General features: G+C 38.3%; 1 protein-coding gene across 3 annotated transcripts in view; it reads right to left on the bottom strand.

Moving 5' to 3' along the window:
* Nucleotides 1-23738, bottom strand: part of CFTR (CF transmembrane conductance regulator) — a 110920-nt gene that overhangs the window by 45011 nt on the left and 42171 nt on the right. For all 3 annotated transcript variants that reach the window (XM_065048802.1, XM_021285419.2, XM_005500867.3), the window contains exons 4-11: nt 22609-22824; nt 21598-21687; nt 20090-20253; nt 19488-19613; nt 15427-15673; nt 13046-13138; nt 12327-12509; nt 9751-9942 (exon numbers count right to left, since the gene is read on the bottom strand). In XM_065048802.1, the coding sequence (XP_064904874.1) occupies nt 9751-9942; nt 12327-12509; nt 13046-13138; nt 15427-15673; nt 19488-19613; nt 20090-20253; nt 21598-21687; nt 22609-22824 (1311 nt within the window). The remainder of the gene's footprint in view (nt 1-9750; nt 9943-12326; nt 12510-13045; nt 13139-15426; nt 15674-19487; nt 19614-20089; nt 20254-21597; nt 21688-22608; nt 22825-23738) is intronic.

The raw sequence follows: 23738 nt of genomic DNA, 5'->3' as shown, positions 1-23738 counted from the left end.
AGGGTCCAGCCACTCAAGGACTAGAAACTGGCTGCCTGATCTGTCAGGAAATGAGAGATTCTCCCAACTCTTTAATTTGATAATAGCATTTACTTCCTGACTTAGAGGATTCTGACCTTAAAATCAAGATGCTCTTATGTATGGAAAATCTATTGCAGGTGATTTTGAAATGCTTCTCATGTTAACTAGTTATTTCCCTCTTGGAAAAGGAGAGCCACACAAGCAAATCCCTGGTACTAACACAACAGCTCAGGTATTTGCAGAAAGAAGGATGTGAAAAACAGTGCCAGCAATATTTTTCAAGGAAGATTTTCAGAACATCACAAAATTGCCTTCCCATAGGTCATGAAGTATTTAGAGAGAACATGTGAAATTCTGGCATAAAAGCTTTTCTAGCATTTATTTGAGATTACTTGTTCAGATCACTTGTGGTTTCACTATGCATGTGGGAGTCATGTTATTCATATGTAAGTTTGGCATTTACCCAGTATCTTCACAGAAATGTTGGGATTTGCATGCTTAAGTATCTAGATATCAAAGCAGATTACAACTGTTTCCCATTTCTACCAGTACTGCTGCCTGTAATGGTGTCAGTGTCATCGCTGTTTCCTGATTCTGCTGCTTCTTCCAAAAAAGCCCAGGTGAAGAACTGTGCCCAGCGTATCTCACCTTGCAAACAGGGTAAAATCCTAGGCCTACTGAAATTAATTTCAGGGCTCCCATTGTTTTAAATGGTGGTAGGATTTCATCAGATATATTTCTTTGCAGGTGTGTCAACATGGAATTTTAATCAGACTTTTAATGAGTTCCCCTTCTGCTCTCTTCCACCCTTCACCTCAGGATAACACATGGCATGGAACAGACAAAGAACTTTTCAGGCTGTAATTATAATAATTAAAAAATGTTTTGTAATTTCTTTCAAAGGCGTAAACAGAGAGATGGAGTCCAATAGACACACAATGCTATTTTTTGGAACAAGCACTACCTATTGTAAAAAAGTACATAGGGCTGGTCCAAATACATCCTTGCTGTCATCTTATGCAGGAAGTGAAATCAAGCCAGGGACAAACCTAATGTAATGATGCTGAACGGCACAAACCCCAGCATATTAACGAAGTAGCCACTGGATTTTCTTTAGCATATCTATAAATGCTTAAATCGAGAAACTTATTGGTAACTATTCAGAGAAGAAACCCCCCATAGTTCCCATGGACATTAACTACTTTCATGGATGCTTCTAATATCAGGAACTAAGAAATCTCAAGATGCACATCCAAAGAGAAGGCACCCCTTTTAACATCTGTTTGCATTTTTAACAGTGGAAATGTCACATTCGTCTATCTCGGCAGCAAAGAGATGACCCTCATAGCACCTTGGGGCTTAGTATGGAAGCCAAGGTAGTTTAAGGTAATATCTCTTTTCATGGCGAATGGGAAATATGGTCTCTTTATAAAAAAAAAAAAAAGGAAACCTCAGAACAGACTTAATACTCCAAGTCTTCTCTGTAGAGATTGTTTGTTATCAAAACCAGTCGATAAACCAATAGCAACAATTGAGATGATAATGCACGACAGAAAATAGTTTCTAAGAACCAGCCTTTCAGCAAATAGTTGCTTTATGTATCCAAGGTGACTCAAACTACTCAAGCAGTCCTAATGACAGAACATATGTATTTTACTTATGAGGCCCCTCTTTCCTCCTTAAATATGTCCTTAATGATGTGGCTTTTGAACTTCCCTCTTCTGCCCTCCCTCCAAAAAGATAAAATAGCCATGAAACTGATGGAACAGAGCAGTGGTTTTGACTCTCTCCATTTCATCTTCACTAACCCTTTTCTCTTTTCAACTTGTTTTTCCTACAGTCCCAGTTTCTTTATCATCTCTATCCTACTCCTTTTCTTCATTGCCTTTAACATTCAGCATGTTTGTTTTCCCGGTTCCCAGAAAATCTTCCCATTCACATTGCTACCTCCTTCTCACCTACCAAAGTACTATCTTTTTCACCTTCTCGCTGTGTCTTAGAGAAGCCGCCTCTGAATACACTTTGCAATTCCCTTTCTGTAGTATGGACTATTTGCAATACATTAGAAGAAAAGTATTGAAGCCTTTATTCTATCAAAATGCCAAGTAAAGCTGAATACAAGTTAAGCAGAAGCAGCATCAAGGGTTTCAGCCAGGAGCTGCAATACTGTTTCACTCTATTTGATAATTATTTTTTTTTTTTAGTTGTAAGAGAAGAATTTACTGTTACTTGCTTTCTCACTAACATGATTATTTCTGTACTTCCAAGCAATCAGATTAAATTCTAATTTACTAACGAGGTAGAAATGGAACTGAAACAAACCTCCAGATTGTAATGTAGCAATTAGTAAATATCTTTAGTTAATGAATTTGAAATGTCATTTTGCAGAAATAATAATTTCCTATTTTTCCTGATTTTCAGAAAATGAAATATCTTGGAAGTCAGACAGATTTAAAGTAAACTGCAAAATTTGAAGTTTTAAAGTTCGGAAATCAAGCCTTGTGTTTCAGACTCATACCTACTAGTGAACAGTTCTGTTAATTTTTTACAGACGAAGAATTTTCAGCAATTTTTTATATCCTGGCTATTGGATAACCACCTCTTCTGTTAGATTTCAGCTAAACCATTTATGAAGGATGCATGATCCAAAAGCATAAGCTCTGTTTTCGCAAGAGTTTCTGACCGTGAGCAGAGTGTCAGGCTCACCCAAAACTCACACGAATGCTGGCAAAACTCGCTTTCTCTATGGTGAAACATTCCCATGGAACAGATTCTCGAAACATGAAGTAGTTGGTATGCTGCATGTGGTTAAATGCAGCATAAGGGAAATAAATAGAAGATAAACAGGAAAATAAACAGAAGATAGGACAACATCCAAGGTAATCAGTCCAGAGCCCTGTACCTGAGACAGGGAAAGGGGTGGGGAGAGTTGTCTTGACTGAAACAGGTTTTTAACTAAATGATATCAACACAGCACATTGTGGAGGGGCTCTGTTAAACTTATTTACTTGATCACTGATAAACTTCTTGAAGTCAGCACATTCAGGAGTTTAAGTCTCTTTTCTTCTCTAATCAAGGTGTTCCCCTGCTATGAAGAAACTGTTCTAGTCTATTTACTGCCAGTTCCCCCTGGGAACTCAGTGTCAGCATCTTCACAGCTGACCTGCCCATGATTTTGAGCCATAGACAAGAACTGCAGTTAGAGGAGTCTGCTCATGCCAGTGGATCATACCAGTGCAAGGTGGAAAAAGTATAAGGGTAGCCAGCTTTCGAGCCCACGTCTGATATGCAATGGTTGTAGTGGGAGATTTGATACATTATGTGGACTTTCTGCCCGAAAGAGGCATTTATGCTATTTTAGCTGTTTACAGTAAGATGAGATGAACTTCACCTTGACACGCCTGTTGCTCTCCCCAGCTATGGAGACAGGCTAAGTAACTTGCTATCACATAGTTTACGCTGGAGACTATTAGGTAACCAAGCTACCTCTTAATATCGTCTTGTAGAGAATTACCTAAGACAAAGCACTCAGTTCCAGACTTCAGCCCTTATTGTTCCTCTCTCCCACACACTTTGTAGTCTCACCATATACCTTGTGAAAAAGTGGCACAAAAATCAGGGCAAAAAGTATTTCACTAACCTATAAGCTTCTTCGGATTTAGTTATATGCAAAGAAAACACCAACCAACCCAACCACCCATCAACAAACCAACCCCAAACTCCTACAGGTAAAAGGGGCTGGAGCAGTACAGTGGGACGCAGAAGTATGTGCTTCTGTTTCAAGGCATCCTTGGCACTGCAGTGAACTTCTCACCCAGGGATGGATGCCACCCTTTGCAAGGAGACATCAAACATGCAGGAAGACAAACCAGGGCTTGGTATATTGACTGTCTCTTCCTCTAGTTGTTCTCTCTGCAATCTAAGTTCTTAGATGAAAATAAATCTCCTGCAGTCCCTGTAAAAACAGCTCAAAAACACACAGGATCTGACCACAAATTTCTTTAGTACTATTATATGATTTGAGTTCACATGGAAACACTCCCTCTATTTGCATGTCATGTTAAACATTACATTCATGAGCAGCTGGTGGCTCTCAAATCAGAACATGTGTTTATCTTAACATGTGGTAATCTCTTAAAGGTAGTTATTATGTGTTTATGGCCTCTTAGTTAACTATTGAAGGATCAAATGAACTAACCAGGTGGAAAAATATCTATCTTACCTTACAAAAAGCTTCAAACGGAAGTGACGGAAATACTGTTTCAAAACTAATTAATTACTGCCCCCCTTCAAAAGGGATACGATACTTGTTTATTTTTTAACAAGAATAACTATATTAAACCTGCTCCTGAAGTCTCGACTGCAGGAACGCATTCCCTTCAGATTATTTTGTTCAATGTTAACAGAATTTAGACACAAAGATTCCTGTTTCAACAGCCCAAAGGTTTCACCTTTTTCAACTCAGCAAGTCCTAAAACCAAACAAAAATCCCACACCCTGTATATAGTAGGTGATACTGATTTTTCAACCTAAAAATCTGAAAATCAAGCCATGTTCCTTCCCCATTTTTCATTACATCAGTAATAAGGATTTTGAAAACTCAATTGACTACTCCTACAAATTGCTATGTATATCCATGCTATCCTTGCTATGACATTAATAAAATCCTTCAATCTCCACAGAAGTTATGCTTGTGGAATTACTTCAAATTTAGTAGCAAGTTTCTGTAGACATATAAACTCATTCAGTTCACATCTCCCAGTGGCTTTTGCTATTGAGCAATGAGAATAAAAATCAATGAATTATGCAGGATGATTTCTCAGTGTTAAATTTGTTCATACTTTGTCCTTAATTTGAAGTGCCAGGCAAAAGTTCACCTCTGGCTAATTGATTTTTATCATGAATGTGATGAAAAGTACTTGATTAAAAGGGTAAAACACCTTGTTAAGCAAGCAAACAAAAAAAAAGGGAGCATAAGCCAAGGCAGCATCAATTCATCTTATTTTCCAAGTACCCTGAAGCTTAGTTATAGGGACCGTCTGTGGGAAATGAGTTCAGAATTTGTACAAATCACATCTTGGTTTCTCTGTATCATAGCATGCCAATGTAAGATTTTAAAGGTAATAGATCTCTGATAATACCTGCACACTCAAACCCATTAAAACAGTTTATTTTTAAAAATATTCTGAATAAAGGACAAATGGCAAGGAATACTGATCTGTGCTGGAATGGTTTGATCTAAAAATTGAAAGCCTTCACTTCCATATTTGTAGACGGTGACATTCATTTTAAAAGATGTCTGAAATTAGGCACTCACCCTGCTTGCTTGTTAAAATATTTGTTATTTTGTGAAGAGAGGAAAACAGAGGAAGAAGGCAGTGGAGAAGGAACAAGCAGACCTTCTCCTGTGCCTTTTTGTAAAACGTTTACTGTGATGTTTCACAGAATGTATAATGTAATTCAAATGTATTGACATCCCCATGAATTCAGCAAGAATTCACACAATGAATTCACACAAGAATACGGGCAATGTCTACACACTACTTATATCTCACTGCAGCCATGTTTGGTTTGTGCTGGGCTTTCAGAAATTATTTCCGCTGGTAAGGCTGCTTCTGTAGGAAATCAAGAACACCAAGATATCTTTTAATTACAGTCCCTTTTTCTCAACTCCAAAGCAGTCTTTCTTTTGTTCTATCACCTCCCACTGCTCTTCTCTTAACCTTTGTCCATTTCCAAATCCCAGTAATTACAACGATATTGTAAAACATTATTTTACCTCCCCTGATGACCTACTTATGCTCAAAGGAAAAATATAATCAAGAAACATAATTATGATAAGTTCTGAATAATTTTACACATATAAAGCAGGCTACACTATCATAAAAATACACATATAAGCTGTACAAACAGAAATTTTAAAGTACCTTAGGCATAATTTTACTGACGCGCATAGAGATGTATTTGAGAACCCTTCTCATGCTTCTTCAGTATTATACATCTATACAGTGACATCCTGAAATTGTGACAACCAGTGGTACTTAAACACAACAAAGTTCCCTCACTGAGCCTTCGACACACAGCTGTCTTTCATTATGGATCCTTCCAACAACTCAGATCTCATACACTCACGGAAGGTTGCACTGCGGTGTCCCTTACCCTTGGTATCACCACGTGCCAGATAAGGCTGCAGAGCAGAGCTGTGAGGACCAAGGACCATCAGTGAAATCTATGACACTATACGGCTGCCACATGTGTGCCATCAAGTAGGACGACACTCAGAGGAAGAGCGTTAAAACCCATGTTTTTCACACATGGACTCACCGAACAGTATCTACTTCATGACACGATTCACTGCATCTGATCGGTCATCAGTCACACACCTATGTGATGGGTATTGGGTGAGACAACACCCATGTCATGCATGAGAAAAAGAAGATTCTTGACAGACACGTACACACTAATTGAGCCACTAAACCCAGGCACAGACTGAGATCCTGATGTACTGTGCACTTCACAAACTGTCCTTGCAGAGTATTTACGAGGGATGCAGTTCTCCAATATATCATAACTCTCTTTCTAATCTTCTGTTTCACAGTACAGTATAATGAAACAGGTCTACTGGCACAACTGGAGGGGAGGTGAATTGCATCAATGCAACAAGAATAAGAAGCTGAGAGCAGAAATAAAACTGAGTAGACAAGTCAAGGAAGTACAACATGTAGCTACCTGAACTCTTTGGACTAAAAGATGTCCCATTTTACTGTTCAAAATGGCAATAAAACTATGTGAGCTCATAAAAAATATAAAAGAAAAACATTTTGATGCTCATAATGTTAGTTGTGAATATTCAAAATTAATTAGAGGAGAAATAATCTTTTAAAACTTCCTTTCAATGGTTCCATAGACAAACAGAACAAAATGTAAAGCTGCAAGAATATCTTTTAGAAAAACATTGAAAGTGCTTCTTCCATCCAAGAAAAACCTACCAAAGCCCACCTCTTTTTTAGGTGATTGTTAATATAACCAGATTTACCATTATTTAGGACTTCACAGAATAAAAATCTAACACATAACACATTCCAACCTCTAAATAAAGATCTGATTTCCTATACAGTGAATATTTTATTCTTGGACACCTAAAAATATGGAAAGCTCTGTGAATTATTTACTTGTACTTTTCATCTTTCATAATTACTTTGAGATAAATTTCCCTCAAGTATGTAGCAACTGTAAAGAGACTGTAAGTGATAACTGCTTAGTAAATCATCTACATACCAAAAAGTCAGGCAGAAAAACGTAGCACTGATTTTTCTGAAAATTCTCATGCACCTCAAATTATTTAAGTTACACTTGCTTAATATCATTTGCATATCTCCATAGACCTAAAAGAAAGTGCAGAGCAACTTATATGAAGTCACTAAGCTTCAGTGTCCTCTTCTGCTGACAGACGAGGACAGGCACTTCACTGTGTGTCAGGAAGCCCCAAAGCTATGTAGATGGTATGACATGACCCACATGGCGTAACCTGTAGTATTTTATTTGCACTAATGAAGACAAAGGGGAAAAGACATCAAATTTAGGAATTGGACTAGATCTTCAGTATGCTTCCTTTATAGGGTGATGGTGGAGATGGCAAAGCAAAGGGGGCATTTTGCAGGTATGTTACTTTTCGCAGTAGTAACTCATCTACTTGTCCACTGGGTAAAAGAAGATGGCTTTGTATTCCCAAAAAAATTTTTCATTAGCATGGAGCTTGGAAGTAAATCTCACTTTGCCACTGTTAAGAGCTGTATGTTAACTGACTTTCAGCATATGTGCCATAAGGAAATGAGTTCTATCATCAATCTTTGGTTCACCTTAAAGAGACCATCTAAGAACTAGACTCAGCAACAGGCCCACATTCAGGTGGACTATATATAACTACCCAGGGAAGCTGCAGAGAAGGGGGCAAAGTGAACTCCCTTCCACAAAAACCCTCTGCCACCTCTCTTTTCTGAAGAATGAGAACACACACAAGCCCAATTCAACAAAGCACTAACTCTTGCCATAATAAACCCCTAAAACGTGACACTGGGGAATAAACAGGGAATCAATATTTGAAATCCATCCTTCAGTCTGCCATACTAAGTCCTGTTCGGTAACTGAGATGTGAAAGCTAACAAGATTAGAAAGCATAATAATAGCAATAAGGTAACACATTTGGCTTCCTTCCAGATCATTCTGCCTTCTCTTCACGCCAGCCCAATTTATTCAGCTTCAATCCAGAAGAAAATATCCTTATAAGTATCAAAGTTGATCTCAAAGAATGAGCCCTGCTAGGAGGTGAAGCATATAATTCTGCACAGAGCTGCACCAGCACAGATCAAAGCTGGCTCCACTGAGCCTGTTTGGAGAACAAAGGACCTGCAACCTACGAAGACACCAAGCTGTCCTACCAACACTGAAACACCGAGGTGTCCTACTGACACTGAGCCATCCCACCAACACAGAGACACTGAGCCATCCCAGCAACACTGAGCCACCAAGCTGTCCCACTAACACTGAGCCACCAAGCTGTCCCACCCACACCAGGACACTGAGCCATCATTAACCAACTTGTGCTCTAGGAAGGGGATGGGCTGGGAAGCCTGTTTGGACCAGGGCAGTTTTGAACTGCTGAAGCCAGTTGTTTCTTGGAGCTCTGGCATTGACCACAACTTTTATGACCGCAAAAAGTCTGACACAGAAGTTGTTAATTCTCCTGTCTTCAGAAGCTTTCAAAGAAGATTTCCAGCAAACCACAATCCAAACACAAGCTGAAATGGCCATAAACACAGACAAAAAGATTACTTTATCACTTAACTGTACCCTGCTCTGAGATAAAGAGCAGTAACCTCATCTTATTTTTAAACAGACTGGCTATTGTTTTCTTGCTTGACTGGCATTAAAGGAAAACATGCTTCACTATGGGGCCTAAAGACAGATCCTATTCTGCACAGTTAAATATTTATTATTTTCATCTACATGCAAAATGCCTGATCTTAAGGCACAGTAATAAGGGTGGAAAGGTCTAAAATGCTGGCTTCTTTTGTATCTGGCAATGTGAAAAGTTATATTTTCTTACACGACCCTCTAGCAACACCAAACACACACAAAGACATTTCTATGACATTGCACTAATTGTAGGCTAGTTGTTACATAGATCAATCCTGCAGTAATTTCCAGTGTACCAGTTCTCAATGTGCACACAGAAAAACCCAACTTCAGTCAAGATTTTCCTCTAAATTATTCAGGTTTCCGGCACAGAGTTCGAATTATCCCTGGAGACATTTTCAAAGTGCAAAAGAAAGGAGGAAGACAGGTTAATTTTCAGGATTGTAAGGAAAATCTTCTTCATGGGGAAGAAACGTGAAAAAAAAACCCATTGTAAGAACTATACTTTTTACATCATTTCTTTAACATTAATATGTTTACCCAGGTTTTTCACTAGCAAGGAAGACTGAGAAGGCAGATAACTTACAATACGAGCCAGTTCCTGTTGTGTAAACTACCAGATCCAGCACCATCAGTGTATCTCCCAGGGAGCTGGCAACAGGCTGACCTGCAGCACCACAAAACTGGGACGCCAGGCTAGGTACCTTAAATCTCAGAAATGTCATGCTTATTTAAAGCTCCACTCCCTGATTTTCTAGGGGAGGGGTTTCACTTGGGTTGGGTCACAGGTCTTAAGAGTCCTAGATGACTGACCTCTTCTAGTTGGCAGGCTTTGATGACACTCTTGTATCGGTATTCATCATAGGATACACCAAAAATTATGTTCTCTTTTATTGTTCCAGGCATGATCCAGGAGACTTGAGGTGAAAAGGATATCCTTCCACTGTGTTTAATTTTACCTTGTGAAGGCTCCAATTCACCCATTATCAACATCAGAAGGGAAGTCTGAAAAGTCATTAACATTTGGTTAGTATATCAGAAATCTGTACAACCACGAGAAATGCTAAACAAAATGAGAATCACTCTGCTAAGTCACTTAAACTGCACACTTGTCTTGTAAAGAGTGTCCCTATAAATTGCAATTCGTGAAGATTTTCATGATAAATACAGTTCTGAAACGCCTCTGTAATGAGAGAAACTTCATCCAATGAACAATAAAAATTGCATAAGGTATCTTGTAAAAAAGGCATGCTGCCTCAAAAATACGCATTTTTAATTAAACTTCCACTAATTTTACAAGGTAAAATTATCTGTGAGACATATACAGAATGTTATTCATTTTTTAACATTATCAGTAACTATTTTGTTTGTTCTTTGTACAACACAATTCATGTTTACAATTTTGCTAGTGTTTATGAGCCTTTTATCCACATTGCCTTGAAAAATGCAATTTCTTTGTGTATGTATATACAATTACTCACAAACTGTGATCTGAACTGTTAACTCATTTACGTGAATACATGACCTAAGTATATTTACTATTTCCCTTCATAAAAGAATTGATTGCAACTTCAGTACTGACATGTTATAATTTCAAAGTTAATCAGTAGCTTGTAGTAACCTTGTCACACATCAGTGGCTACTAGATCAAAGAACAGAATTGAGAAATACAAGGAAAAATATGTTACAGAGCCATTCCAGTGGTGTTCTTATCACTAATAAACAGGCAACAAAGCTGGGATGTAATAGCCAAAGATCTAAAAATTTATGTCAAAGTCACAGTTTCATACTGTCAAGCCCAGAGATCCTCTGACAAGTTATATAATAAGCAGGAGTCTCACGAATATGAATTTTCCAAAATGCTGAGTAAGACATTTCTGATCTTGCACATGACAACCACTTAATCTGTTTTGCACACCAGATACTAAACTAGCGTATTTTGTGCCATATAACATACATGGAAAAACAAACAAACAAAACCCAAACACAACCCTATCTAATATTGAGGCAGTGTTAAAGAGTTGATGTCAGGCTTCACACCTGCTACAAAGTAAGTGTACAGTCTCTTTCACAGTCCTGACAGTTCCCAGAATATATAGTAATAGCCTCAAACAACATGAAGGAAACCTTAAATTAAAAGACTGAAAGGAAAGGCATAAGTTGTTTGTTTGTTTGTTTTGAGGAGGGTGTAAATCTTAGTTTTGGTAAATTTGTCAGATAATAAGTCTTCTATCTCTATTGCCTTGAAAACTGCAAATTTGTTGTATGTGTATACTCACATTAACTGCTCAGTGTGACCTGAATTTTCCTCAATTTCCTAAGTAGTTGAATAAAGGAGATATACATATGTCCTTCAGCACTTTCTAGTTTACATTTTTGCATTACAAGTATCGGCTTTAGCAATAGCCATCTGAGATTATCAGCAACATAGGAAAAGTATTCTGTTAATTCAGAAATATCATGGTAAAAAGCACCTCAGCCCATCAACTTGAAAACAACCTCATCATGTCCTGAGTCCTCTGCTCTTTCCTATTGGTATCATTACTGAAAAATAATATATCACATTGAAATTGATGAGTCCTTTGCCATTGACTCCAACAGACCAAAGATTTTACCCAGTGCAAGTTAAAGAAATCAGAATATATTCACCAATAATGTGTTAAACAGGAAAAGTTGTCAAACACGTAATTAATGTTTGACTTTCACATCTCCTCAGAAAACCCAGTCAAGATGAAAGAGTCATCTAATTACTTGCTGTTCAAAGTGAATATGAGTATCACAGTTCAACTCATTTTATATTAATAAGGTTAACTGGATGCATTATCTACAAACTAAATGTATTCATAACATTTTAAGGTTCTAAAACAATGATCAGTCTAAACCACAAATTTTCACAGAAAAACACCAATTTCAGTAGCACCTTCCCAGGCTTTCACATTCTCCCATTCTGGGAGCTTGTCCATGCGAGGCACTGTTGGAGCTGGAGCACAAGTGACCAGATATACCACATGTCCAGGACACACATCTTGGTTACCTGGCTAATGAGTATCAGGCTTGCCAGATTACTGACCATCTTGTGTTCAAATTTTTCCTCAAAATGTTAGCAAGGTAGGAAAGTCACTAAAATTGCTATTGCCTTATTAAGTCTGTATCCTTCTGCGTTTAAAAAATATCCAGCAAACTCTTTCTCATATTGGCCACAGAGTAAAACTTCTAGTAAATATTGGCCATTTTATTGTAGCTTGCAGTTTATTCATACTTTTTTCCTGCAGACATCACTTTTACATCAAACAGAGGATAGTAAGAATACAGTAACAATACAGACAACAACACAATAGTATTTCTTAAATTTATCAGGACTTTCATTGAAACAACAGAAATAGAAATACCTTGCCTGCTCCGGTAGATCCAGAAACAGCTAATAACTGTCCCTTCTCAATCTTGAAATTTATATCCTGAAGAACAGGAGAGGCATGAAGGGGAAAATTACTGAAGAAGAGATTGTTGTCAGTGCTAGGAGCTTTGCTGTTGTTGTTTTCCTGGTTTGCTTTTACAAACAGCTCTCCAATTCCCTGCAATGTACACATATGTGTATTTGTATGGACATTAAAGAAAAAAACAAAACACATGCATATGCAGACATGTATATCATACTATGGAATTATAAAAACACATGAAATTACTTTTCCAATGTTACTTTTCCTATCTATTAACATAACAGATTTATTACATTCTTAAATATATATATTTTTTTAATGGATTTATTGGACTTGCTCCTAAGTTTGTGTACACAAACAAAATTTGCCTATTACAGAACTGCTTTCCAATGTTTATACATGCCACAGCCTGATTCTGTTTTCAGACTGGATTAAATAACTACTAATTACAGACCTTAACACTTATTAAAAGGTCTCTTCCAAAGTTTCTCAGTCGTGGATAATTTGATACAATGCATTAACTACTTGCCATACATTCCTTGCTTGCTGTCATCTGAAGCCAGCTGAAATGAAGGAATGTAGGCTCTTCATTTTAGAGAACATCAAGGCAAGTTTCAGTAAAAAAGATACAGTCTTCTGTGTTTTAATTCAGTTTGGGTAAAAGTACTAACCTCATCCCAAAAAGCTGTTACATTGTCCAGCTCAACCCCAGTGGTTGTTAGATTATACTCCAAGGCTTTATATTCTTTTTTCAGCAAGAAATCCTAGAAACACCAAGAAAGGAGATGAAAGGAAATAGTAAGGGACAACAGCCGTATCACACAAACCAGAACATCCTTGCTAACGCTCAGCCCTGGTTACTATTTCTGATGGTAGTATTGCATTGTAGGGTCTTAGAGTGAGGCATAAATATAGCTTATACAGAGTCTTCTGGATGCAGAAGGAAATATTTTTGAAACTACCAATTCTTTCATTGTTACTGAAAGCATAACCATAAATTTATTTGGTATATCAAAACTTGGTTTTTCCTTTGCTTTCAGGACTTGTATCAGGCAGCATCACCCTCTGACCTTAATATTTTTCAAATAAACTTTGGTTTTGGAGTAAGACTTGGAAGGTTGCACTCTGATAAATTGAAATAAAGCAGCTACATGCTGCTATCTCCCTATTCCAAAATTGCAAAAGTTTAAAAGCATTAGAATAATGTCTCTACCAACAAAAAAAAAGTCAAATAATGATCCTGGCCAGTGAAGCACTGAAGTAGCGTAATTTCAAATAACACAAGTCAGAAACGCGAGCCTTGTGTTACCTTCTAGGATACTATTAGGGAAAAAGAGTAAAACTGTACTAATGTAGGAAAGATAACTTTTCTGTTCCATGATTTTGTTAAGGTTATGCAGTCTGTAGGTAACATCTCCCCTAAATCATCTTTTTAAATTATGTAGAATCAAGTAGGTCTACATGGGCAATACAGTGGACAAACTAAGCAGATGGTAAGGGGGAAAATCAGTTCTCTACAGTAAGCTTGCAAATTTCCCAAGTAGTACCAGCAAAAGGGAAAAAGCAGACAATTTAAAGGGTAAAAATGAACCAAAAAACTGGAAAGCAAAACAGACACAGTTTATGTAGAAGGAGGAAACAATAGCTAGGCTTTCATAACAAAGGCAGTGGGGTCATCCAGTGGAGTTGCTGGAGCAGACACAGAGAAAGAACACTGGTCCTGGAAGACTTCATGGCCTAGAAAACACAGGTCTGGTAGCTACAGGGCAACTACAATAATCCAGGGGACATCTCTGGCCCATTGAACTCTCTATATTGATGAACTTAAAGCAGAGAATGTTTAAGTAGTTTTCATTTTTGTTTATGTTTCTTGTGACAAGTAAAGGGCATTGGTGTTCTGGAATCCTGTGCAGCCTGTCTATGGGGTCTACAATGAACCTGCCACAAAGAGATGATTATTTATGGATTCAGGAGCACCCACAGAGCTAAAACCCCAAAGACAAGCATTCACTAAAGTGATGGCAGTGGCATGACAGCTGGGCTTGTCAGTTCTGTGACAGGGCTTTGGATATGCTCTTCCAGGAAACAGGAGGGACGGGATAACTGCACTAATACCTAGGGAATCTGAGAGCACAAGGGCTGCCTAAATTGAGACCCAACAAGGCAGCCTTCTGAATGTCCAACAGAAAGGTTTATGGCTAGATTTCTCAAGTTTTATGCCCAGTTGAAAATAATAAAAAACCAATACCTGCTTCCTATTCTATATTAAAGTTCAGATTTCTCATTAAGATCTTTAAGTTCCATATTAGGTATTTTTATCACACTAAAAATAATAAAACTTATGTTTTACCAAAAAAAAAAAAGAGGTGGTTTGAAAAGTCTAATATTTCACCCTGAGACAGAATAAGGATTCCTTTCCTAAGGACTGATTTATTTCAAAACAGCAGATATACCAGACAGAGTTAATGAGAATTCACCCTGATTTGACTCTGTAGATAAGCCTCTCATGCTGGTATATGAGCAATTGATCTCAGTAGGTAAGGTAAGCAATAATTATTTGACTAGTACCTTAATTATGTTTGCTACTCATAATGAATGAGATGCACATTTGCATAAGATCCACAATCTCCTGCTGTTTTTGCCACTAATAGCTAGGAAAACAGAAGATCTGTGACTGGAAGCCGTGCTATATAAAACATGTACTAATTTTGTACTTCCTTTTCTGAAGGAAAAACATCTCTTGAGCACCACAACTCATTATATATTTTTATTAAGTTCCGTATTCTGCAAAGAGAAGAAATAACTAAATGCCACTGTTTCAAAAAAAGCAGCATGTGGGTAGCATGAGGCTCCTGTGATTTTGCTGCCTGGGGAACCATATAACAAATATCAAGATTTATAATGACATTTCATGGTGTGTGGTCAAAGCAACATATAGTATATTCGGAAAGTCTGTATAAGTGCTGTGCGCTTTTGTTGATCATCTGACAAGATAACATGCTATAAAGAATTAGCTTACGTACTTGGGAAGATTTTAGTGCATGTACCCTACCTGTATTTTATTTATTGCTCCAATAGAGTCATACCAGGTCTGTACGGACCCGGGAAACTGCCTGGTCACTGCCATTCGAAGAACAATGCAGAAGGAAATGGTGGTAAATATTTTTCGAAGAGTAATTCCTTTCATCACAGCATATGGAAGCACAGCTAAAAACACCACAAAAAACCCTGAAAAGAAGAAGGCTGAGCTGTTGAAATATCTCACATAAGCAGCTTTTCGGGTTAGCTTCAGTTCAGTTCTGTTAAAAAAAAATACAAATAATTAGTATAGAATTCCATAGTTTACATCTTACAAGTAATTTGGATGGAACTGTTGGCAAAACAATTAATTCAGAGGCACATTCATCCTTGTTATTTTCTAGGACCAAAGTTAAAAAAGCAAGATTCTAAACAATTTTTGGACCTGAAAATTAATTGGAGCCAAATTTGGCACCAGTGTTCAGAGATGTCAGACAAAATAATAATGATCTATGCCATGATTTAGACACCTCATAAGCTACAAGTCTCTATAATTCCTGGCACAACCATTCATAAGAATCTAATGCTGTGGTATACAATACACTCCCAGAAGCATCATCCCATAATAATCTGGTCATCTAGATGCATAATTCCCCTAGATACTTTGGAATGCCAGATTTGTTATACATTACCATAAAAAAAAACAAGAACAATCCACAACCCAATTGTAGTGTCATCTCCTCTTGCAGAGCCCCCCACTAACAGCTTCACCGATGAAGTAAGCTATCAGTTAACCTCAGCTTGAAGAGGTGGAAGGTGGGGAGTTTGCTCTCCCCCTTCCTTTCTCCGTAGATGCTCAGTTTACAGGGTAACTTGCTGACTGCTGTGCAGTCAGAAATGCAACTGGTGATCACTCTTAGCTGCTTCCACAGTGTTTATGCATCTTGCAGCAAGCTATCAAATAAAAAGAGAAACAATCCAGGGAGCATAATTCATTTTTTGAGTTGATGGCCCTAACTCAGAATGCTGAAGCTTTCTGTTGACTGCTCTCATTTTGACCCTGTTCACCTCATGTTCCCCAGGTGCCCTGCAGTTTGGCTTTGCCAGAACAGAGACACCTCTGCTACAGCAAAAGAGCAATTGATCTGCTGCAAGCACAACTAACCGGGGCTACAGATGGAGCTAGACTCCAGGTGCCTGTTCAGTTGAGTGCTCAAACCACTGGGATACTGTAAGTTCCAAGTCACATCGGTGATGGTGTTGAAAGGCTGAGCTGGTAATCTTCATGTGTCTTCCAGTATTGAGCCAGTGTCTGCATGACAAGTCCATTCAGGATTTTTGAGCTGTGTGGAACCCCCTTTCAGCTCCACACTATGCACACATGAGACTTCCACATGCATCCAGCATCTTACCAGATTTTGTCAGTCAAAGTGTTCCTAAAAGTCCCTCACAGAAAATCTGAGCTCAGCCAGTTTTGGAGCAGGGGGTCTAGCACCTCTTGTTAGGTATTTCACAAGAGAGGCCTGAAGAAAGAAGTGAGGCATGCAGGTCGCCACCACAGCGGCAGCCACTGCCCTGGAGAAAGGGCCTTGTAAGTCCCTCCAGAGTTTGTATAAGACTGTGGGTGGCAGCACTGAATAGGGATAATAAAGATTTTTGGGCTTGGTGCTCATCCAATCCCACACAAATGCCTGGATAGAAGCTACCAAAAATCCTCCCAGTGCCGAAGCACACAGCTGCTACTCCAGAGAGGAAGAATCAAAGCACTAACCCTTTTCAGTATGCTCCAAAGTACCATCCACAAGCTGACTCAGCCACACATAAACATTTTCCAGAGGTGGGTCTGTCTACAGGCTTGAGAGCTCTATAAACTAAGCACTCATTTGGGACAGGTCTTGCTGACGCAATTTGGGCACTGGGAGGGAGATGTAAGTGACGCTATAAGCCTCACGCACGTATAGAATGTAGACCAGTGTATGTCTGGTTTTGAAGCGATGCTGCAAGGATCACTACAAATACACGAGCTTGAGATTCTTTGTTTCATATAAAGATGACAAGGTCAGGTTGGACAGGGCTTTGAGCATCCTGGTCTAGTGGATGGTGTTCCTGCCCATGACGGGAGGTTGGAACTAGATGGTCTTTAAGGTCCCTTCCAACCCAAATCATTCTATGATTCTATGTATCTTCTGCTGACAAAGTATAGACACTTCCAACCTTGGACTTCACCTTTCCCAGTGCTATGCTATGGTTCAGGGGAACAGTTTGGCATTGTGGTTTTTCACCTCCCTGAATACATTGCATAACACACAGGAGTGCAGGTATGTTTATTCAGACACTTGTTACAAACAGTTATTATCAGTACAGGCTTCAGAGGGCACACAGGAGGCAGCCCATATTCATCCCTATGAAGTGACACAGTTTCCCAGGGGAGTTTCCCTGTGGCAGCCTTACACCTGCAGGATGGCCAGCCCTGGCAGCTCATATCTACCAGAGTACGGGCACTGGTCTAGCCAGTTTCATTAGTGTTGATTAAATGGGGTCACATCAGAAAACACCAGCATGCAGAAGAGGTTTGGTAACAACTGAGTTATAACACACTGTTGCTAAAATACAGGCACGGCTTCACACACAAGGTCTCATTCCCCACCCGCTTAACAAGCCAACTGATTGGGAGGCCCTGCAGGGCTGGCTCAGCAAGCAAAACTCAACTGAAATACTAACATTCCCGGGTTGATCTGCTCTGGTGATGTCTTCACCAAGTGACCTGCTGGATCACTCAAAAATATACAGTATTTTGGTGCAGAGAAGTAGAAGAGAGGTACTTTGATCTTGTAATATTGCTAGCATTCTTGTCTTTAAAACAATTCATGCCTATCATAATAAAAACTGAATTCCAACATTGCAAAATCCACTATAATTATTGTAGAAAATATAGAACATAAAGTGCCAGTCTTTTTTCCAGGGTTCTGTGAACATTTTGTGGACTAAATCTTATTTCGTTCATTTCTACAGGATTTGCTCACAACATACGGTCTCAAATTTCCAAAAAGCAACGCATGTGACTAGTGACAGCAGGGGAATCCTAACCTGCTTCCATCCTTGAGCTGGAACTCACAGCTTGGATTCAGACTGAGTATTCTCTGATTGTTTACAGTAAATCATTACAAATTATTTTAAAGGTAGAGAACACTTCACTTTCCTTGGATTGTCTTTCAGAAAGCAGCTGAACAAGAAGGTGTTTGTATAATAATATAATTTCATCTCCTTTATTTACATGATAATATGACACTTATATTTCTTTTATTTTCCCAATCACACACCTGGCACAGAATTTTAATTCTCTGTAAAGGACTAAACAAACACACGGGACAGCTTTAGTACAGCGTCACCCATCAGTCAATGTCACTTCTCCCTTCCTGCAGGACTCCCTGTTAGTAACGAAGACCTTCTCCTCACAGCTCTTGGCTATGAGGTTAAAGCTAGGTTAGCTCTTTACCTCCTTTCTGCTTCAAGTCTGGTAGTTCCAGTTTCGTCTTGATATTAATTGAAGAGATAAGCATTACACAAGGCCATCTACAGGCAATAAATGTTAATGTAATTGTGCAGGATGAATACATGAAGCTGTACTACTTCAATCCTTTCACAGATTGCATGTAACATTTAAAACCATCTTTATTGCATTTCTCAGGAAATGGCTGCAGAGGACTCATACTCTTTCCTTCACTGCAGAATGGGGAAGTCTGTAAAGCCTTAAGTAACCATGACAAAAGGGCTTTTTATTGTAAGATGAGGATAGGGTTGGCCGGAAGCAAACACAGACGCCAGAATTGTTTTACCTGAGCAAACTAACCACTGAAATATCATTATATCAAATGAGGAAGCAAATTAAAAAAAAAAAATAATCTCACCTCCATAGTAAACTTGACAAATTGGGAAAAAACCCAAAGCGGCAGTGTGGGAATGCACGGTTAGTTTATGGAGGATTAATATCTGTGCTTTACTTCTTAACTAATGAGACCACAGGTGTTGTTCACAGCCACCTGATTTTTTTTTCTGAGCACATAAAAAATTTGACTAACAAATGAGAATACTTACTCACGGATGCTTTCAATCATTTTTTCCATTGCATCTTCCCAACAATAGACTTTAACTGACTGTATGTTTTCTATTATTTCTGAGGTGATGACAAGTCTCTCATTGATCTTTCCTGCTCTCTTATTCCTAAAAGTAAAAAGGCAATAGGTCAATCTTAATCTTTTTCATCCTGTATATTTAGTTTGTATTCCATTATATCTTATGAAAACACTTTCCCTATATGTGTATGCTTAAAATATTTATTTTAGCAGAATTATGAAGAATGTGAAATGAATTATTAGAAAGGTAGTAACTGTTTTACTAAGGGGAAAATACAAGCTTTAAAAAGAATAAATCAAGTCACTAACAAGGAGATTTAATTCTACAAAGCATTATCACTGTTTACTGCATGTTACCTTTACTGCACGTTACCTTTCCTTTTGTTCAGACAGCTGCTACTACATGAGTAAAGGCTTGTCCGTGACTTTCCCAACACAGTGAACACTCTTTGGACTCCTCTTTTGTAACAAGGGCATAACCAGAGACCCTTAATAAAGTGGTATAAACTTAAACCAACGTGTTTCAAGAAAATATATTGAAATATTTTAAAACAGTCTTGTCACCTGTATTTCATCATCATTTGTCCCAGCCAGGCTTGGAAAAAGGCCATGACTATAAGAAGAGCAAGTCCACAAAATGCAGAAGCTTCTAACATATCCCAGAGCAGTCCCATCAGCAATGCCACTTGTAAAGGTGCAATCCATACAAAATGAGCCAGAGCAAGACCCTGTGGAAGCCCACAGCAGAAAATAATAATACAAGTTACAGATGTGCTCTGAAAACTGCATGAAAAGAAAGAAGCCATTAAAGTGACACTTCGAAAAATGTAATGAAGAATGGTACAAATATTTTCAGTAGTAAAACAAGTTTATAAAGGAGGATTTATGATCCTGAGCACATAGCATTCTGGGTGTTAATTATGACAGTGCAGCAATACGTATACATTCCACACCTAAACTTTGATTTTTTAAGGCAAAGTTCAGTCTGAAATTGTCTCTTTGCTATGTATATGCATGAGGAAAAAATCCATCTTTGTAAAAGTAAACAGAATTTGGTATCGATGTTGGTTTTTTCAATGACTGCAAGATGAGAAAAACACACAAAAGAATCTTCTGAGAATGATTTAATCTGATATAGGAGGCAAATATTATTTTGGTGAAGAGATTACTGTTGTGTGAACAAAAAATGTTCCTTGACATTGGGGAGATTTTGGACTGAATTCTGTGATTGGGCTGCACCGAGGTCGGTGTTACTGCAGCTACACTGCTGCAACAATAGGGCACTTGTCCTAGCTTGTCCAGCACTAGCTGATATTGCTCTATACAGTACTTTAGTGCTTAAAATAGACAGACCCTACAGTTCCAGCCATATGTCTGCAGTCTCTTGGATCATGCTTCTTTCACAGGAAGGAAACCCCATACTACCAATGGGCCAATTAAACATACATGCTGAACAGAAGTTCATAGAGTTTCTGGTCCCCAAAGCCATTAGCAGGGATTTACCTCCGTGTCTTTAATGAAAGAGAAGTTTTAAAGGACACTCCAGAAGTATTGTCTAAAACAGACGTGTTGGGAATGGTTCCTACCAAGGTCTTATATCAACACTTATTCACTTTTAGCAGAGTAGGTAATAGTAGCAACAGGATGTTGAATGTCATCACTTGTTTAATGACAGGAATGGACAGGGTCACCACAGTAAAAAATTACGGTGGTCAGGAAAAGAGTATGGAAGGATTGAACCAGCAAGTTTTGACCTCTGTGAAACCAACTGCATAACACAAAGGTTTCCTGCAAGGTTCCAACTGGACTCTAGAACAAGCATGTGTTCATGGTATACCTGGGTTTTAGGTTTCCTCTACTAATCAACATAGGAGATAAAGGATGCATAAGTATCAGCATGAGCATTTCCATGACCACTTGCTAACACATTTCCTTAAGGCAGTGATTCATTTCATATCTACAATGGGTGCTCAGTGCAGTCATTTACGCTGCTTCCTTCCTTAATGTTTGTCATGAACAGTTTGAAGTATTACATTTGTATTTGATGGATCACTAAATAACTGATGACACACCTCATCAAATTTGTTCAGATTGTTGGAAAGAAGACTGACCAGTTGTCCAGTACTTATTTTATCTAGAACTCTGCTCGACAGTTTTAAGATCTGTAAAAGAAAATAAAACCATAGAAAAATGGCCATATAACTCATTCCCATAAAACAGAATAAATACAGATAAAAATAACAAGCAGTGGTACAGTAGTATAAAAAACAATTCACTTATCTGCTTATACAATAAAGGAATTCTAATTAGACTTGTTATTTATGTCACTTGAATTTAATATAGCCATTAAATTGCTTTACAAATATTGATTTATTGACGTAGTCCTTGTTTTCTGCTGAATATTTTATGTATATAGATATATATTCAAATGTGAGTCTTAATTAAGCATGCATGCTGTGTGCTGCTGTGCATCCTCAAAAACCCTCTGCTGTGCCTACCCTGACAAATATTTTTGAAAGATGTTTTCACAGTGAGCTTTATATTAGAGTAACTAAGATGTTTGTTTAAATTAGCTGGTTTTGTTATTGGTAAAACCAAATACCTTTTAAAACCTTGGGATTTACAAACATAAGAAGCATCAGTATCTGTTGATTCTTCAAGCTATAGAGATCTCACACAGTATCATTCAAACTCAATCCCCTCTATGTTATATTTCTTGTTTAAATCATCACCTCTAATCCTCATTTGAAAATATTCTTTGGCCACCGGTATATGTTATTCTTCCTTTGTGATACACGTGCATAAGAGGAGCACAGTGGTAGAACAATTAAGGCATCTCACTACATATCCAGCAAGTCTGAACTCATACAGAGGCTGACTTCAGTCAAACCAGCTGTAGACAAGTATTTAATTCTTTGGACTTAGGGAATGGAGAGCTGTCAGAAACTGACGTTAGCCACATTATTCTTTTGTGTACTTTGTGTACCTTGACTAACAAAACTATCAATCTTTCAACAAACTGGCCTAAAAGTTGCGTAGGCTCCAGACAGAGGTTTGGCTTTGAGTGTAAATGAAACAATTACCTTCTTATAAATCAAACTAAACATAGCTATCCTCATTTGCATTCCTATATGATGAAGACCAAATATAGCAGGGTGTATGAGTAGTGTTCTCACGAGGAAGAGAAGGCACAAGCCAATGCCCAGGTAGTAGGCTATGGATCTTTCGCTGGAGTTGTCTGGATCATAGGAAGCTATTATTCTTCCCAGCAGAAGGGGTTGCACAGATTTGGTGACTTCCTGCAGACAAAAATAAGATAAAAAAATAGTAGTTTGTTGACTTTTTTCAAAAGAATTAACATTTTAATTTCAAGTCTTACCAACTGAGATTTACAGCTTTGTATCTTAAATGAGGAAGCCAGGTCTTTTTGCTGTGTCAACCACAGAAAGCTGCAGAAATTGCATAGGAGAACAGGCAAGTCACTGCTGTCTTAATCTTTGATGCTCCTGCAACTCCACCAAAGTAAATCTAGTTTGTAAACTTTGTTTGATCATTTCCTTCCAAAGTGACAACTGAGATAAGCTTCCACATTTACTTTTCAGAGTTGTAATGGATTAGCCGCATCATATGACTGAACCCAGTTTAACAGGCTGGATCTCTGTCTTGGCCCCTAGGGAACAGTTCCCACTGCACCTTACTGGAATTACAGGACACAGGAAGACTCAGAGCTGCTGAAATGAACACCATCACCATAACAACACAGTGAGCATATAGCTAAACCAGAAAGTAAATGGAAATAGCAACAGAATAAAAGTATAAACAAGTTTGATCATCCTACTCAACAGTTCTAGACACTGTATCCAGGGTTCTGAGAAGAGCAGGATGAGAGGGTGTGAATGGCAGGGGAGGCAGGTTTAAGTGAAGTCCTAGAGAGCAACCAGTCCATCCAGCATTGGCAATACCAGCACTTGCCATGCTGGGATAAATGAAATAGTAGAAAACCAGAGCAGGAAAGGAAAAGGAGGGGCTATCAAGTTGCTTAACTGCAAGGCATCCAAATGATCTGCTACAGCCCTGATTTTACCTGTGCCTGCTATTACATTTGTCCTCAGCCTCCTTTTCTGTTGCAATTAAACCCCACTAGCACTACCTCACCTTTGCCTTCCATTTCCCATCATATCCCCATCATTCTCATACTTTCACTCCCATAACT

This window comes from Columba livia, chromosome 1 (assembly GCF_036013475.1).
Source record: "Columba livia isolate bColLiv1 breed racing homer chromosome 1, bColLiv1.pat.W.v2, whole genome shotgun sequence".
NCBI lineage: Eukaryota > Metazoa > Chordata > Aves > Columbiformes > Columbidae > Columba > Columba livia.
This window is presented reverse-complemented; position numbering and strand designations above follow the sequence as displayed.